Source organism: Perissodus microlepis, chromosome 1 (assembly GCF_051167445.1).
Source record: "Perissodus microlepis isolate ML-2025 ecotype Zambia chromosome 1, ASM5116744v1, whole genome shotgun sequence".
NCBI classification, from domain to species: Eukaryota; Metazoa; Chordata; class Actinopteri; order Cichliformes; family Cichlidae; genus Perissodus; species Perissodus microlepis.
In genome coordinates, this window is record NC_140461.1 from 21419803 (window position 1) to 21438677 (window position 18875).

The following is an 18875-nucleotide window of genomic DNA, read 5'->3' on the forward strand; positions in this document are numbered from 1 at the left end:
CATTGCTGTGTCATTCATGACTGTGATTGTGCCTATAATGCCACGGTATTGGATCACGTGACTGCAGGAAGCCATGACTGACAATATAGACACTATTGTTACATAAGGAAGGTTGTGCAGCCTGCAGTGTGGGTTTACAGACACCAGAGGGAAGCAGATCCCTTCAGTTTCAGTGTCAAATTCAAGCTCCGGCTGATTTCAGTGTGGCAAATGGCTCGCCTGAAACCACACATATCTCACATACCTTATTTTTAATGCAGGGTGCAATGTGAAAATATAAGCTATCTAAATAAATTACAATTAAATTTAAGCTGTGTATTTTTCAGCCTTTATTTACAGTAAAAATACTTTCTGTCAAGCTGAGTTTTGCAATCAAACCACATATATTATTGCTTAAAACCAAAAAAAAGGTTGGGTTTTTTTTGTCTCCCCTTCTAGTAGATATGCGTATGTTGACTAAGGGGAACTTTTTTTTTTTTGTCCGGTTATGTGTCATGTCTGTCCAGTGGAACCTTGTACTGAGTGCAGGAGGGAAATGCCCTCTGGCCAGGAGATGTGCACAGACTCTAAACAGATGACAAGCCCTCCTGTGTACGTCCATCGAATATTAATGCACACATGACATGCAGCCAAGGTGTTACACAAACAAGGCAGACATGAGACTGAGGCAAATATATTCTCCTTTAATAAGGGAGAATATGTTGAGGAAGAATGACCTTCACTTGTTACATTGTCAGCTTTTCCTAAAATAGACCGAGATGATGTCAGAAGGGTTCCCCTCTGTGTGGTTTTTTTCCGTTTCACTGCCATCTGTCTCAGCGCTTACCTTTATTGCAAATGGAAATTAACCAAGTACTTCAACCATGAAGTTTATTTCTTTTATCCATTTCAGAGGAAAGCTAAACTAGTATGCTACATACACTTTTTGCAGTGGGTGTAAAGTGTTCACTCACCGAAAAGGTTGTGTTTGAACCTTCTGATTGGCTGAGGTTTGTATGTGCAGAATTATTTGCATGTTCTCCTTGTGCTTTTAAGGCTTTCTGTGCACATGTCAAAAACATCCATGTTAGATTTACCAGTTATTATGTTTACTCTGAAGTGATCAATCCATGGTGCACTCTGACTCTTGCCTTGGGTAAGCATGGGTATTTATTTAACCAAGGACATGGACAGATATATATATATATATTTAAAACTTTTTGGGTTCTTTTTGTTCTTTTCTTAGTTTAATGCTTGTCAAAAAATGTTAAATTATGTAAGAACATGGAAAAAAGTCCAAAGACAAGGAAAAAAAATCTATAGCAGTAACTAGATCCACCGTGACTGGCTCTAACAATAAAAGACAGCCTACACATGATTACTCAATCTAATAGCAATTTCAATGTGATTGATAATATAACGTAATAATATGAATGACACTGGGGTCTTTTTCTTATAAAACAGCTCCTTTTACATTCATTATTAAAGTTTATTATGCACCTAATACATGTGCATTAAATACTATACTTAAGAAACCATTAAAGTCATTTTACATTGTCACTTACACATAAATGACCTCAATATTTTTATCACCATTGCAGCCGGGAGACCTGAATGTGATCCACTGTTGGTGTCACAATTCCTTGCGTTAAAAGAAAGAACACCTTAAGATCCCCCATGCAGGGGAAGCACAATTCAGGTCTTTATTGCTTTGAGGCTTGTTTAGAGTGTATATTCATCAGTTGCCCACACACACACCCACTGTGTCTATCTGTAGCCCGCCGCTCCTGTCATCCTCCACTGCTGCTTCCCGTGTCGTGACAGCTCTCTGTTTTATCCTCAGCACTGCCGTCACCCTCTGCTCCCCTGGAATTTCAATCTCATGTGCTTTTGTTTCCTTATTCCACCAGCACCACCTGCAGCAGCACCCCTAGTGCGCCTCTTGTCTTCCAATGCCTGCTGGAGAGCTGTGCGCATAAGAAAAGTGTCGAGCGAGGAGGCATGCCAGGTTTTATTCTGAAGACGGAAGTGTTAGATAAGTTGGTAAATTGAACACCCTCTGTCATCATTACATGCATGCACACTTGCAGTGAGACAGTTTAGTGTGTAGGAGGCAGAGCAGGCAATTTGCTTAATTCTAGAGATCAGTGCCGATTCTAAAGATCCATGTTAATTACCCTTAAAACCAAGCCTCTTTTTTGTTGTTGTTGTTGTTTGCCTGAGCTGAAGGAAGAAGAAAGCAGGGAGCAAATGTGATTTTATGTATTTCCACCATTGGATGAATTAACTGAAATTTTATCTGCTGATATGTGTATTTGGAATTAAGCTTCTACACAGAGGTGGATGGAATCAACACCCAAGAATCTTTAGACATCTTTGGATGAAAACTGCACATTAAGAGCTCTTTGCAAACAGACCTCTGTTACGTTAGATAGCATTTTGATGTTGGTTGGGTAGCCAACCAGCCACATTGTTTGTGTTATTTTACTGACATAGATAATCATATTGCAAACCTTTAGGTTGGTCTTGCATAGAACAGTTTAATTTATGGTACTCCCCTTCAAGCTAGAGCTACATGCGTATTATTTTCATAAATAATGTTCTTCAGACCAGCTACTTTTTTTTCTCATACTTGAAGTACATAAAACAGACAATACTTCTGTAATTTTGATTAAATTGGATTATGAATGCATTCCAGTTTCTTAACTGCTTATTCAGCTTAGAGTCACTGAGGAGCTGGAGCTTCTCCACGTTTTTACAGGCAGCACACAATCACGTGGCAAATGTCATTTTTTGTAACAAATTTGTCACATGGTTCAATAAATTCTCCATTTTCAAAAACTTTAATTTTTCTGGCAATGATTTCATATTTCAGGCTTTAAGGGGTTAATTGACTTTGAAACATGGTACCGTTTTTGGTGCTGGACGGTCTAGTCTGAGCATTTCATAGACTGCTGATCTCCTGGGATTTTCCCACACCAACGTCTCTGGGGTTTACAGCGGATGGTCTAAAAACATTTTAAAAAATATTCAGAAAGCCGAAGATCTCTGAATAAAAAAGGCCTTGTTGATGCCAGAGGTCAGAGGAGAATGGACATACTGCTTAGAAGGCAACAGTAGCTCAAAAAAGCACTCATTAAAACCAGTGTATGCAGAAGAGCATCTCTGAATGCACATGTTGAACCTTAAAGCAGATGGGCTACAGCAGCAGAAGACCACAGCAGGTGTAATTCCTGCCTGCTAAGAACAGGAATCTCAGGCTACAAGTCAGATGGGCTCATCAAAACTGCACAACAGAAGGTTGGAAAAATGTTGCCTGGCCTTTTGAGTCTTGATTTCTTCTCTGACATTCAGATGGGTCAGCATATGGCAGCAACATAAAGGCATTTTCTTGGCACCAACAACATAGCCTAGAAGAGTTGCTGAGCATATCCATTCCATTATATCCACACTGTATCCATCTTCTGACAGATGCTGCCAGCAGGATAACACATCACAACACTAAGCTTAAAACATCTCAAATTAGTTTCTTGAACATGACTTAAATGGCTTCCACAATCACCAGATCACCATCAATAGAGCGTCTTTGGGATGTGGTGGAACTGGAGACCCACATCATGGATGTGCAGCCAACATATCTGCAGCAACTGTGTAATGCTATCATGCCAACATGGACCAAAATTTTTAAGTAATGTTCACAGCACCTTGTTCAATCTATGCCACAAAGACAAGGCAGTTATAAAAGCAAAGGTCCAACACACTACTGGCAAGAAGTGGCCATGGATCTCAGGGGTCTAGGCCCACCTAAAAGAGTGACTATGCCCCCTCAGCTGCATTTTACTGATGCACTTCAACTATAAGTTACACTAATTCATACAATTTGGTAATGAAAAACTGAAATATCACAGATAAGTTACTGTAATGTGAGCACAGTAGTTTAGTGCTTCTGCATGAGTTGAGGTAATCAGCACGACTCTGAGGAGGACACTGAGCAGATATTGAGAACTAGTTTCAAAGCACGACTCTACTGAAAAACTGCGAAACAAATGTAAATGTGTTGATGACACTGTGCGCTCACAATCATCCGTCCTACTGTGTGGAGAAAAAGTCTCTATTGTTTGTCTCCCCCTTTGCCTCTGCAATCTAAGATAGATATTTTTGCATTTTTAGAGTTGTGGCTAAATGTCTCCATGACTGTACTATCATATATTGCTGTCTTGAGCCAAATGCCTCCCCCAGTGTCAAAGTTGGTTGCCCATCCAGCACGTATGGTCTGCTCCTGACCCTGGTAGCCAGTAATCAAAAACTTAAAATAAAGACTGAATTAACTATTACTGTGAAATACACGTGTGAGTTAAAGTAATATAAATAAAAGAAAATGTGAAAAATTCATAACAATACCAGACCAGAAGTATCTTTGTTTTATATATACATTTATATCATTATATACACTGTACAGATTTCAAAAAAATAAATGGTCAATATTTAACATTGTGCACCCCACGGATGTGTAACTACAAAGAGAAAGGGAGTGAAACAGGCGGGTTTGTGATATCAAGGATAGATATCTACAACCCCATTAGTAATGATGGTTCTTTTTCTCTTTTTTTCTCCATACAGAACATTTTCACAATCATTTTATACAGTCAGTATATAAATTAAAATGTTGCTGGTTAACCTCTCTTTGTCTCAAGCAGTCCCTAAAGAGAATGCCCTAAAACAGAAATGCGAGCTTGTCCAGTAAACTTTACCAGTGTTTGGTTTTTGGCCAGTGACGAGTGTAGAAAGACAATTTTAGCTCGATTTCTTAAAAAAATGTATCAAACCCTGACTGATCTTTAACCAATATTTAAATTGCATTGATTGACTTTCACTAAGCCTTTGGAATGTAATGCTTTGTCAGCAGGGCAGTACATCAGGACAGACAGATGAATATGAGAGGTGGTTATTTTGGGATGCTCCAAGGCTCTGCTCTGACCTGAGATGTAGCTAACAGTGAAGCAAAGAGGTGATGATTATCTCCTGTCTCACCTTTTTTCCCCCCTCCTCCCTTCCTGACACTTGGAGAGGGAGCGCATATGGTGAAGAGCAAGGCGTGACGGGGTTCATAAGGCACACACAGAATACTTTGTGCCAGAAAGCATGTGTGCACAATGGGGGTGTTTTGAGGGAGCATCAGCTGTGACGTGAAGGAGCAACCCTTCGTTTTTTTGGCCTTGGTGAATTAGATTGGTCCACTTAGAGAGGCGAGATAGGGCATAGAGGAAAAACGTCTTCAGCTGCTTTTGTTTAAACTGAAAATCTGGTGTATGGCGGTCAAATGGAGCAACTTTTATCTATGGTTGTTGTAAAGCTTTTTTCTTGTGACCTTCACTCTCAGCTCATGTATAAGAGATCTAAATGTCCTCCAAACATGAGGAAAATAAGCCTGCTGTGAAGAGAGGTTTGTTCCAGCATCATTGTCAACAAGTGCAGTGATTCTCCAAGAAGTGACAACTTAAAAAAAAGAAGAAAAGAACATACTTCTCTGTCCATCTGGATTCATACAGAATAAAAACAGCAGAGAATGCTGTTCAGTATTAAACTAGCAAAATAGAACTTAGTGCAGATATACACACAGGGACTCACAGTAAATACAATCACACAAACATAAGTTCAAATACTGACATTCAACCACGGTGCAAACACACACACATACATCCAGTAGACAAAAAACAAACAGTGGAATGTAAAAAGACTTTTCCCAACCCCAGGTGTTATTACTCTCATTTGTTTCCATTCATCCCAACAGCTCGTGTCTGTACAGGACTTGAGGGAGGTCGCATTCAGGCAGCAAAGCAAAAAATAGCTAAATAAAGACAAACTCTGCCTTTACATTCCCAGTTCTCATTTCAAACAGAAAGGTGACAGGGCTTTCTCAACTGCAGCTCCACTCCCTGTGTCCGTTACAAATCCTCCAAATGCTGCTGTCTTTAAGTCTAGATTAAAGACCTAGTTGTAGTCCATGATATTCCTGGGCTCTTAATCTCTTGACAACGTCTGCAACTGGTGGCTGCAGTCTTATTTTGTATTTTGGGCATATTTGTAATTTGTAATCTTGTAATAGTTTCTAAACTTTTGATTTTTTTGTAAGTTTTGTGTGTGTATTCAGATGTGTTTTGTGACTAAATGAAGTTGATCGACACAATGTAACATAGGCTATATCCCTATAACATTATAGGGATAATGTGTTTTGATTGGCTGACTGATTTAATGTTCATGTGATTTCTTCTCATATTTTACTGCATGTGTTCATAAATTGTCAGTTCATCCCAAAAAAAGAGTCTAAAGGTTCATGGTCAACCTTGAAAACACAAATCTCAACTATATAAATACATTTTTAAAAAACCCTCAATATCTGCTTTCTTTTGACTACTACTGACTATTACTCATGGATGCCCAGAGCAGTTTGCTCAGACGGAGCCTGCACATACAATCTGAGATTTCTTGAGAGCACAAAGTGGCATCGCACCAAAACAGCCAGTTTTAAGTTACTACTGTAAGAAATATTCTTCTTGTAGTTTCTGGTCACTGCCACTGATGTACTGGACTTGGAGAAACTTGCTGGTATTGCATATTGGTGCAATGCCATGGTGTAGGATTGGGCACTTTATCACCATGAGATCTTGGAGATGGTTAAAAAAAACAGCAGTAAAAAGCTAGAAAGAGGACATAAGATCTCAAAAAATGTTTTGCCAATTTGTCACTAGTGTTATCAAGCCATGCATTAACGGTTGGCTGCTGTGGTACCACGGCAGTGAAATGTGATGGAAAAAAGTGAAATTCTAGAAGTAGGACTCAATATTTTCTTATAAACTCGGAAAATGTAGTCATGGTAAAAAAAAGAAAAAGAAAAAAAGAAAAAAGGTTTAAATATCAGGACATAAAAAACATAATGTGTCCTAGCAGGTCTTACAATGAGGTAAATACAACCTCACATGAAGTATAAAACATACTACACAGTGTCATTTTTTAATTCAAGAAACATTAAGCCAAAATGCCGAAACAGTGTGTGTGAAAAACTATGTACACCTTACTGTTTCCATTGAATTTAAGAGGATAAGCAGTCAGGACCCGATAATCACCCGCTCTATAAAAGCAGTTTGTTAGTCTGTAGCACTCAGGTGTGTGCTAACACAAAGCCAAAGAGGAATGACACAATCAGTGATCTTACAGAAGCAACTGTTGCATCTCAGATAAGTTAGCACGTTAAATATTAAAATTGAGTTAATGACAGTTCAATTAAAAGAAGACTGTAGAAGGGCTTGTTTGGAAAGGTTGCACAGAGAAAGACAGCTTAGGTTTGCAACGATGCAGCTGAACAAACCACAACCACTTTTGGAACAATGTCCTTTTTACAGATGAGACCAAAGTAGAGATGTTTGGTCATAGCGCCACATTTGGAGAAACCCAAACACAGCAGATCAGCACAAACACCAACTGTCAAGCACGGTGGTGGAGGGGTGATGATTTGGGCTTGCAGCCACAGGACCTGGACACCTTGCAGTTATTTATCAAACTATTCTAGAGTCAAATGTGAGGCGATTTGTTTGACAACTAAAGCCTGGCTGAATTAATATTCCAAGCACAGCAGCAAATCTACAACATTGCAGAAAAGCTAAAAATTAAGGTGTTGCAAAGGCCCAGTCAAATTCCAGCTCTCAACCTCAAGTTATTGCTGCTAAAGGCGGTTCTATAAGCTTTCTACACACTATTTCTTCATTTTGGCTTAGTTTCAGTTAAACTAATGTGTTGTTGTGCATCTCAGGTTGTATTTACCACATGTCAATAACTTTTTATTATGTGCTGGTATGTAAAACTTTAGAACTGAGAAAGGGTGTACCTTTGCTTTACCATGTCTATATGTCGTCAACAATTTGCACAGATTGTTTTCTGCTCTCAAAGAAAACCATTTACATTGGAGTTTCTGGACTATATCCATTTACCAAAACATAACAACGTTAAAAATCAAAGTGGTAAATTGTTTGACAATGAAATCCTCTGTTATATATTTCCGGCAGTTAGTCAGATTTTCTGAGCTCAAATCTTTTACATGTGAAACTGAAACTAGCTGTCTTTCTTGAGACCACTAAAGGGCGTGTTAGAAAGTTGTGTATGTGTTTTGGACAGACGGACTGTTTAACTTCAGTGACCTCCACCCACATGTCCAGCTAATCTTAATTTTTGTCATTGTTATCAAGGGCAGTTTGGTTTTCGACAATATTTTTTGTTCAGCCGTCCAAATCTAAAATATTTCCTCCCTCACACACACACACACGCACACACACACACTCGCACACACCCACGCACACACACGCATTATCCCCACACTTCCACACTCATGGAAGCTGCTTTTTGCTTATTTTCTGGAAGAACAGGTTGATTCTCTAAGTTCTTTCGAAACAAAACTCATTAAATAAATAAATAAAACACAACATTAATCACTTTACTCTTTTTTTCTGTCCATCGGGAGTTAAAGAAAATAGGAAAGCAGTTTGACACTTGCCCCTTTTAGACCAGTGCTAAATGTTCATGTTCATATCCTTTTTTTCTTATTTTTTTCTTGACGATCTTCATTTGGGGTTACAGCACATCACCCACAGCACGCACAGACGACAAAGGGTTCCAGCCAAGGGAGAATTATTACAGTGGTAGCAGGAGGAGGAGGAGTGAAGAGTGAAAAACATGATGAGTGACAGAGTCCAGTTCCTGTCCATTTTAAATACAGCCCATCGCTCTTCTGTTGCCTGTGCCGCTTTTCCTGATTTTTTTTTTAGGCATTTTAAAGGAATGTAGGAAGAGAGACAGAAACACAGAAGGATTCAAACAATCAAGCAAACAATCAAACAAACACACTGCCACAGCGGATGGTTGGAATGCCTGTTTGATCCATTTTTGGTTGGTAGTTTGTAATTACGGGTGTTAAGAGGTACTGCTCTGATGTAAAACATTAGGGAAACGTGGTGGAAGAAAAAAAATGAGAAAAAAAAGAAAGATGGAACAAGGAGAGCATATGACATCAAAGACATTTTTAAGTTCAGACAAACGGATGAGACAGGGTCAGGCGGGAATCAGATCTTGACAGGGGTGAAATTTAAGGAAGGTGTCATGAGAACTGAAGGCGAGGAATATCAAAGAGGCCTGAGAACAAAGAGATGATAGATGGTCTGAAGCCCAACAGTGCATTTAGGTAGTAGGGGACATGTGCCGAGGGCAGGAGCAGGGTGGGGGGATTCTTGAGGGGAAAACAATGTAGGCAGGTGGGCTGCTGGGTCCTTCAGGCCTTAAGAGCATGCCACTGGGCCACGGCAGTGCGAGGATGACCCATCATGTCTTTCCAGTGTTTTACCTCTGCAGGGCCACTCTTCCATGAAAGATAAATCTGTGAGGAAGAGACAGTCACTGTAACTTCTATACAGCCACACAGAGATAGATGTTATTTGTAAAGAATGCTCCCAATAAAACAGCAGAGTATTAAGAGACAAAAAAACTGTGACTCTTAAGTGTAGCCCTTTCACCACTAAGCCTGCTGCTCTAATTGGAATTTAACTCAAATCCAGAGCAGAAAAAAAGCCATTAGAGCAAAAGATTTCACCCAGTGAAAAACTCAGAGAAAGGCTAATGCTGTTACTAATAGGATCAAACACAGACTCGTCTGCAAGCGATTCTAATGTAGCAAGAAACTCTTGGATTCCACATGAAAAATTGTTCACTTTTTCATTGTTCTCTATTCTATGAAGCTATTCTAATAATAGGCAACTGCGGCGTGAAAGAAAATAATATATGTGGTTAGAATGGGAATACATATAGTACCTGTAAATATTGTAGATGTGTATGAAAGCCTTATAAAGTAAATGCTCTTCCCTGCTGTACTCAGCGTATAGATTTTTTTAAGTGCCTGATGAAACAAAGATTTGATTTAAGCTTTGGTGTATTCCATTTTTATTCTCCTAATACATATACCGTATGTTTATTTATAGAAAAGCTGGTGTTTGGTTTTAAAAACAAGCAAATCATTCACTCTGCACAGGGAAAAAAAGGAGTTGTTTTGGTTACTGTTAAGTCTGATATCTGAAGCAGTTATGGGATAAAAGAAACTGTGGTTTTATGGGATTGTAAAATCCTGACAAATCCCACAAGTTTCGAGAAAAGAACAATCTAATTTGGTAGTAATTACAACCGAAGCAGAAACTGTTAAATTGCATGTCCAGTGAATTAATTCATATTAATTGTTGAGCAAGCGTAACACAGACTTGTTCAGTCAGAGCACCCAATGTGACTTTGTCTATAGGCAGCAGTACAAAGGAATACATAAACAATGGTCTGCAAAACTCCTTGAGCCAACCCTCAAATTTTTATATTTTGCTTGGAAAATGAGAAATAGGTGCAGTGATTTACTGAAGCAGGTGTAAATATACACGAAAATACAGCATGTAAAGTAAAAACAGAGTTTGTACAACGGGCTTGAAAATCAATATTTGGTGTGACCACTTTTATTCTTCAACACAGCCTGAACTCTTTTAGGCAGCTTTCTTGTAATTCCTTTAAGTAGTCTTCAGCAACAGTTCTCCAGGCTTGTTGAAGGACATTCAAAGCTCTTTTTTTGGATGTTGGCCGTTTGACCAGTTTTCTCATATTTTTTTGAGGACACACTCAACACCATGCTGCGATATGGCAAGCTTACAGCTAATAGCTCTTTGGGAATTACCTTGTTGGTCAAAAGATGCAATATTATACTGTCAAATTGTGTTACTTTTGGCATTTTTGTAGATTCAACTAAAGAAATGGGAACATATTATGTATGTTTTTGCGACAGGCAGCTAGTAACAAAAAAGGATACAAATTTATAGTTGGTTCTTTGTTCAGTTTTCTGTCATGTGTAGACACAGCACTGGTTAATCCCCTCAAGTCATTTGCCTGCTTGTGTGTGTGTGAAGGGCAGGACTGAAAATGAGTGGAAAAAGCAGCCAATGTCCAAAAACAACATTTGAAAGATCTACAGAAACCCTGGAGAACTGTTCTTTAAGACCACTTTAAAAAGTCACAAGAAACTCCAAGATTCCTTGGTTGCAAAATATAAAGAAATGAGGGGTGGCTTAAGACCTTTGCACAGTACTGGGTTCATATTTGCCGTTTAAAGTAAAGTACATCTACATGTCTTTGTGTCTAAAAGAAGCTGCAATTTATTAGATTTTTTCCCCAGAAAGCATTAAAACTACGAAAAATTATAGGAAACTAAAAGATGCAGATAAGAAGTTTAAAATGTTTAATCACGTTGTAACAGAAATACATTAATTTTTCTCAGAGTTGATCAGCTAATTCAACAAAGAAATTCAGGCATCAAAGGGGATATTCCGGTTAAAGCTGGAAAGGTTTAAACTCACCATCTGCATTTAGCCAAAACAGTAAATGTGCAGTTTGCTGACTGTGTGTATCTGCATCTGCCTCTGTGCCATTCCTAAATGTTGTAGTATTAAGTCTAAATAAAGCACACTTTTACTTTCACACTTAAAATTAGCGGCTTGTTGTTTGCTGCATATGAGTTCATTTACAGCACAGGGGAATGAACTGCATGATCCAGCAGGGGTCAGTAGAGACTGGCTCACTGATCATCTGCTGATGGTCTGACAGACAGTCAGAAAAACACAGAGGAAGAGAGAGAAAAAAGAGGAGGAAGAAGAAGAAGAGAGGAAGAGGCGAAGAAGAGGAGTGGGAAGGAGATACCTTCCCAATGACATCATTGCGGCTGAGTCTGTCCTTGTCCATGACGGTGATAATTATGGTGGTCTCCCTCAGCACGTGGGCAGGCACGTCAAAGGGGAAGGACTCGTTGAAAACAGGGTTCAGACAGCGCTTCATTACCACCGTCTTCTTCTTCTCCACACGCTTGTCCTTGTGCATCAACCACACTTTTACGTAGGGGTCTGAGGAGAGGGAAATGTGCCGGTTATGAAGCAATATAGCATTCATGAATTACCAGAATTGGGGATTTAATGAGAACAAAAAAACAACAACAAAAAACCAAAAATGAAATATAAACACGCTATTTTCTCATTTTCTGTTGTTGAAATGTAAAAATGTATTGAAGAAAGGAAGATGAGGGAGCATCTATACCAGAAGTGCCTCCAATGTCCATGGCTTTGAGGTTGCGGGCTTTGATGATGCTCACAGTGATGGTGTTGGCTGTGGGGTTGTAACACAGAGACACCAACAGATCCCCTCGACTTCCCTGGAAAAAACCATAGATAATAACAAAAACAATAACAAACTGTTCATTTTTAATTGCCTTATTGCATTGCTCTCCCTTCTGTCACTCATCCTATGTTTCCTTTGCTTGCCTGTGTTTCCTTCATCTACCTGTCAGCCTCTCCATATTCCCTATCCCTTCTCCCTCCAGCATGCTGCTACATCTCCCATGGGAGCATCACGGCAGCCAGGAATGACATCACCCACTACTTTCTGTCCCATCTTCTCTTTCTCTTCATCTTGCCCCCTCCCTTCCTGTCTATCTTCTTTTCCTCTACTCAGCCTCTTTCCTTCTTACTCACACTGCCATCGCTACATGGTTTCAGCTCCTTCCAGAAAGTCTGCATGTTGGCTAGGTCCAGCTTGTTGAGTGGGATGGACACCTCTCCTATTGGGTCGTTCCTGCTGAAGCGATCGTAGTCAAGAACCTGGAGGTACAGGGTCCTCTGAACCACCTTCTCATAGGGGAACCCTGAGAAAGAGATTCACACATGATAGTCTTAATATGTTACAATGATCCAGACAGAAATGACTGCCTGCATGTGCTGTGAATGTGTTTAAGGAAAAGCTTCCTGATCACACCTTCGAAAAGGAAGGTCTCGTTCCAGTGGGGGTTTAGATTCTTCCTCTTCACTTTTGTCTCCAGTTTGTGCTTCTTGTCTGGCAGCAGGTATAGTTTGACAAATGGGTCAGAGGTGCCAGAAAAGTCCTTAGCTGGCAAATCTTGGCCTTTGAGAATTTTCACAGTGAGGGTGGAGTCTTGAAAACTGTATCCAACACTGAACTGAATACGACCCAGCTTTTCACACACTGGACCCTCATGTTCTTCTTCCTCTGAACCTGGTGACAGCTGACAGAACAAGAGGAGATAAGCAGGGCATTATTTATTTTTATTCAACTCTGTTATCTTATTGGAGAATTTACAGCACTGTGAAAAGTCTTTAATCATATTCATTTATTAAATAAATAATGAATAAATAAATACACTTTCTTGAAATGCTGATTTCTATTCCCCTAGCCACACCCAGGCCTGCTTACTGCCAGACCTGTTTGACAAAAGAATCACTTGAATAGAGTTGTGAAAGTGAAGTAGGCTAAAAGATGTGAAAAAGTTCACTGACATCTATGACTCTGGAAAGGGTTACAAGGCCATTTCTAAGGCTTTGAGACCCCAGTGAACCACAGTGAGAGCCATTATTAACAAGAATGGAGAAAACATGGGGTGGTGGTGAATGTTCCCAGGAGTCCAGGCCTACCAAAATTACCCCAAGAGCGCATTGACGACTCATCCAGGAGGCCACAAAAGAATCCAAACAACATCTGAACTGCAGGCCTCACTCACCTCAGTTAAGGTCAGAGTTCTTGATTCAACAATAAGAAAGAGACTGGGCAAAAACGGCATCCATGGGAGAGTTCCAAGGAGAAAACCACTGCTCACCAAAAAGAACACCAAGACCCATCTCACATTTGCCAGAAAACATCTTGATGATCCCCAAGCCTTTTGGGAATATTCCTTGGACTGATGAGACAAAAGTTGAATTTTATGGATGGTTTGAGTCCTGATAGATCTGGTGTGAAACTAACATCTCTTAAGTATCATAAAAAGAACACCATACCAACAGTTAAACATGGTGTTGGTAGCGTGATGGTCTAGGGCTGCGTTGCTGTTTCAGGACATGAGACAACTGGGCCGATCACCGTTGAATGGCACAAAAAATCAAAATGAAGGTTTTGGCATGACCTTAAACAGCCTGTTCATGCTTAAAAATGTCCAATGTGGCTGAATTCAAACAATTCTGCAAAGAAGAGTGGGCAAAAATTCCTCTGCAGTGATGTGAAAGGTATCGCAAATGATTGTAGTTCTTGTTGCTAAGGGTGGAAATATGACAATTATAAAAAAATGTAAAAAAAAAAAAACTCCAGAAGGAATCAGAGGAAGAGAACCAGCACAATCTTGCAAAAGAGATTTTTTTTACTTCCTGCTTAAACAAAAAACAAAAACAACAAATTGGCTAAAAACAATAATTTAATGGATATAAACTGAATTTTATTTCCAAGGAGATAAGATTCCAGTTAAAGAATTATATGTGTTAATGCAGATAATGTCATTTTTCGTGCTGCTGAACTGGTGTGTCCAAATTGTGAGTAGATAGATACACTACTTTCTACAAACAACTTCCACCCACTGTGCAGTATGTTGTACATATGTCATTTGGGGTGGTGTTGCTCAGGTAGTAGAGGTGGCGGTTTGATCATTAGCCCAGCCACAATAACAGACTTGTACGGTGACTCTGCCATAGTTGCTATGTGAGTTTGTATGCCTGCGTGGAAAAAGAAACCATCTGTGAATGATTTTATAGCACTTCTCTAAAGTTAAAAAGACATTTTTTTAGATTATAGATCTGTAATAGCCATGCGACAATGCTGCTGTCAGTGTTGATAATAAAGTGTTTAAAATCTAAGCATACTGCTCAGATTTAAGTACATAAAGGTATATAATAAGTCCCTATAACAGAGAATACTGACGTGATAATGAGGGGGTTATTTTGAATATACGACTGTTACATTAGACCGCATTACTTTATGTTTTTTCCCTAATGACCTGGGGCTGGATAGGTATAAAAGTGTAGCACCGCGGGAGCTGCACTGCTATGATCTAAATCAAGGGTCAAGCTCTGCAATATTCACAGCATGGTCACACAGTCTGAACACTTAAAGAGGAGCGAACACTAAACAAGTGACTTGAACTCTACACCACGGGGGGCACCAATTCTGAACTTCACCATAAATACCACAGCTTGTAAGTGGCAAACTAGCATGATGTTATGTCACATGGCTAGCGTCCCCCATAAGAAAAGGGCAGAGCTGGTTGCATGGCTGTTTGGAAAAGCAGATTATCTATTGACAGACACATCCTCTGACTGATGGTGACATGGCCTGAAGGGAGGGAGAGAATCCAGTTTAAAAAGTGCTATCTGATGGGGGAAGAGCTGGAGGCATTATTCAAGGGGCAGAAACATAATATCCAATTCTGTATTTTCCCACACAATCCTGGTGGTGCTGCCCAGCCTCATTCTCTATGCTGAATATGTTCACTTTTCATTATGCAGTCCTCCAGCCAACAGATGGCCTAAATTGCTATTCCCAATTTTCTGCATTTGGATACTCTCGTTTTCTTAGAGTCCCCCCCCCCCCTTCTTATCCAGTTTTTAAATTTGCCTGCCTAATTTCTTTTTCTAAAAACCACAGCGATCCACGTGCAACAGAGGCAAACATGGCCAGGTATATATATATATATATATATATATATATATATATATATATATATATATATATATATATATATATATATATATATATATATATATATATATTGTAAATGTAAATCCTTTACAGAGTTTTTTTCTAATGCGTCCTTCACATCTGTTGTTCTCAAAATAATTTAAAAAAAGATTACAAATGGGAGCACTGTGCCATCCTCCTTTCTCATAATAATGTGAAGAAAGACAGACAGACAGACAGACAGACAGACAGACAGACAGACAGACAGATAGATAGATAGATAGATAGAATTATCTATATATAGATTATATCATATTATATCATATTATGTAGACACACTCACACACACCACACATAAATGTATCATTTACTCTTGCTTGAGTAACATTTGCTAAAAACCGCAGAGCACATCTGTGTTTTGGAAGTCATGTCGTTAAATGCACAGTTGGAAGAAAAAGCGTGCTAACCCTTTGGGAAAAAAGTAACTTAGGCTTTCAGCACTTCTACAAAAACAAGGACAGATCTTCATCTAAACCCCAATATATTAAAGAAAAAAATAAACAGTTTTACTTTTTATGTTCTAATTATGCATAGGTAATAATCCCTCCGACTGCATTCCTTTATCAGCAGTGACTCCTGTCAGATGTTTCCTCGAACTGCTTATGAGACCAGCACAGTATTAAGGAGGAATTCAGGACTGCGCCTCACTACATAACTGGTTTGAGTTCATCAGTAATTCTGAGATGACTTGAGTGGACTCTTTAGGTCATGCCACAGCATCTCAGTTGGGTTAAGGTCAGGACTCTGACTCGGCTATCTCAAAGCATGAATTTTGTTCTTTTTCAGCAATTCTGATTCTTAATTTACTTGTGTGCTCTTCGTCAGCGTCTTATTCCATCAGTAAATCTCACCTAAGCTTAAAGTAATTGACTTTTGCCCTGATACTACAGTTCAAAACTTCTTCACACAACTTTAAATTCATTGTTTCCCCATGGATTGCCAAGAGGCCAGGCCTAGTTCCAAACTTGCAACATGCTCTTTTCTTCTTCTTGTCCTTTCCTCATTGTTATGCAGCATTTTTCTCACAGTGGACAAAAAAAGTCAGACTTGAGGGAGCTGCAGAGATCTGTGCAGATGTCCCACTTTTGCTGTCTGACTTGTGTTCTTTTTCACTTCCTTCAGGGCTTCGTGTTGAGCTTGTTGTGTGATCTTTGCAGGCCAGCCACTCTTGGGAGCACAGCAGCCCTACATACCTCCACTTTGAATCAAATTGTCCTTTTGCAGCTCGATGAACACTCATAAAAAAGCATTTAACTTTTTTTTTCTAGCCACCTTTGTGCATCTCTACAATGCACAATGCTTCTTCTGTCCTGTGAGTCAAAGTTGTTGTGATCTAGGAAAGGGTCACACATGTCAGTCTTGAAAAAAAGCAACCAGACTTCACCTCTACAACCGACACTTCCAGTCGGATCTCCCCATCTCTTAGAACGGCTGATTCCAAGTAGTTTTTGGAGAGGTCATGAGCACTTTTAGCAATTCTTGACTGCAAGTGTTCAAGAAGAACATAAAGCACACTTTTATTTGTTTCATCAGATATTGTTTGTCTATAAATCTGAGCTATTATTGTCAAAATGTTACAACCTTTTCCTTTCCTTTGTAACTGCGATTCAAAAATGAATGGACTAACCCTCGGGTGCTCGGGATCCTTCCATTAGATTCCTTGACAGTGGCAACAAACGGTAGAATATCACTAGCCTTATCCTTTAAACAAATAAAGCACATATAAGCCTCCCTATAATGTGTGGATGTGTGATAATAGGCAAAGACACTTTTCACACCACTCTGTGAGCACCACACAAAATGAAAGCAGTGTCAGAGTACGTACTGATAAGAACCTGATGCTGACAGGACCCCCATGCAATCTCCCCCAAACCCCTATCACCTGAGATGCTTGAGTGGGTTGGATGCATATATACTGTGACGTCCAATAACATTTCACTCGGTCCCTCCTCTCAGTACTGTCTGTATATATGACTATGGCTTTTCATATAGCACCACAAGTGGCTCAAAAGTGCAGGATTGGTATTTTCAGCATGAAAGGAGGGTTGTGTAATATATAGATGGCTTTGGCAAAAGTGCCCAGAATGAGTATTATCATTAGGCACTGCCACTGTGAATTCCTCAGACACCCCATGAAACCCACATAATTACACAGTGCTCATACCGATCTGCCATATTCTCACAGCACCCACAGCAGCACTGCATGTTCTCTCACAGCTAATTACCGAACCTCTCTGAATCAGGTGCACGTTGCCGCCCCTCCCGGCGTCTCACTTCAGGGTAATGATTGCTTTATGTTTCAGTTAGCTGACTTACTGTATAGCTGCAGCTAACTGTAACGCTCTACAGGTAGGTGCGCAGAGGGTGAAGGAGAAAGCACTTTCCTGAGTGATGAAAGACTTCTCAAACAGCTTTCCTCCTCAATTGAACTGAAGCGCGTAGGCTTTCTCCGTCTTTGAACCAAAAGACTGCATTATATACAGTAAGTGACACGTAGCTCATGATAAATAAATCTGCATTGCAACTTTGATCTTATCTTTGAAGCCTTGCCAATTATTTCTCATATAGTGAAATATCAAAGAAAATCGTTGCGCTTATCAAATAACCCACTGTGATCTAGAAAGCAGGTAAGCAAGCAAAAAAGTTATCTGGTGGGGAAAATTGAAGGTTTCTGAGAAAATCTACTACCTCTAAAGTATATTTTCATTTTGGTTTGGCTGCAAACAGACACCCCACTGGCACGCTGCATTTTTGTGTTTTTTCAGAAATGACTTTGACAGGTTAGGTGTTATTATTACTGATAGCAATGATTGTCAAAATACAAAAATAGGGCCCACGATGCTTAAAAAAAAATTAAGAAAAGAAGCTGGGATTGTACTTTATCGCTGACATTTAATTCAGCACAGTCAGTGAAAGTGGATCATTTTAACTCAACTGTCAACTGCTGTTTTCAAAGGTAAGATAAACTGTCAAGCTGCAAACCGCCTCAAAGAAGACGATTAGCTGCTATAAGTTAGAAAACTGGGCAGCACAGGCGATAAACATAAACAGTACTGATAAATGTATTAATTTAAGCTTTTAAAACAGTGTTCTTTGTAATGGTGATTAATCACAAACGGGTGAAAGTTTTGAACATTTTACACTATTTTCATCTACTCCTTTGGCTCGTCTTCCACTTTCTTATCTCCAGATTTGCATGCACCTTTCATCTTAGATTATGAAAGATGATCTGAAAGTACCAGTGAAGTCTCTCTGCCATCTCATTTATT

General features: G+C 39.4%; 1 protein-coding gene across 4 annotated transcripts in view; it reads right to left on the reverse strand.

Annotated features, from left to right (window-relative positions):
* Positions 1–4384: 4384 nt before the first annotated feature.
* syt7b (synaptotagmin VIIb) overlaps positions 4385–18875 on the reverse strand; it is a 127937-nt gene continuing 113446 nt past the window's right edge. For all 4 annotated transcript variants that reach the window (XM_084935115.1, XM_084935107.1, XM_084935100.1 and 1 more), the window contains 5 exons: positions 12847–13114; positions 12567–12736; positions 12133–12247; positions 11743–11942; positions 4385–9400 (listed from right to left, as the gene is read on the reverse strand). In XM_084935115.1, coding sequence (XP_084791241.1) covers positions 9296–9400; positions 11743–11942; positions 12133–12247; positions 12567–12736; positions 12847–13114 — 858 coding nt within the window. In that variant the 3' untranslated portion in view covers positions 4385–9295. The remainder of the gene's footprint in view (positions 9401–11742; positions 11943–12132; positions 12248–12566; positions 12737–12846; positions 13115–18875) is intronic.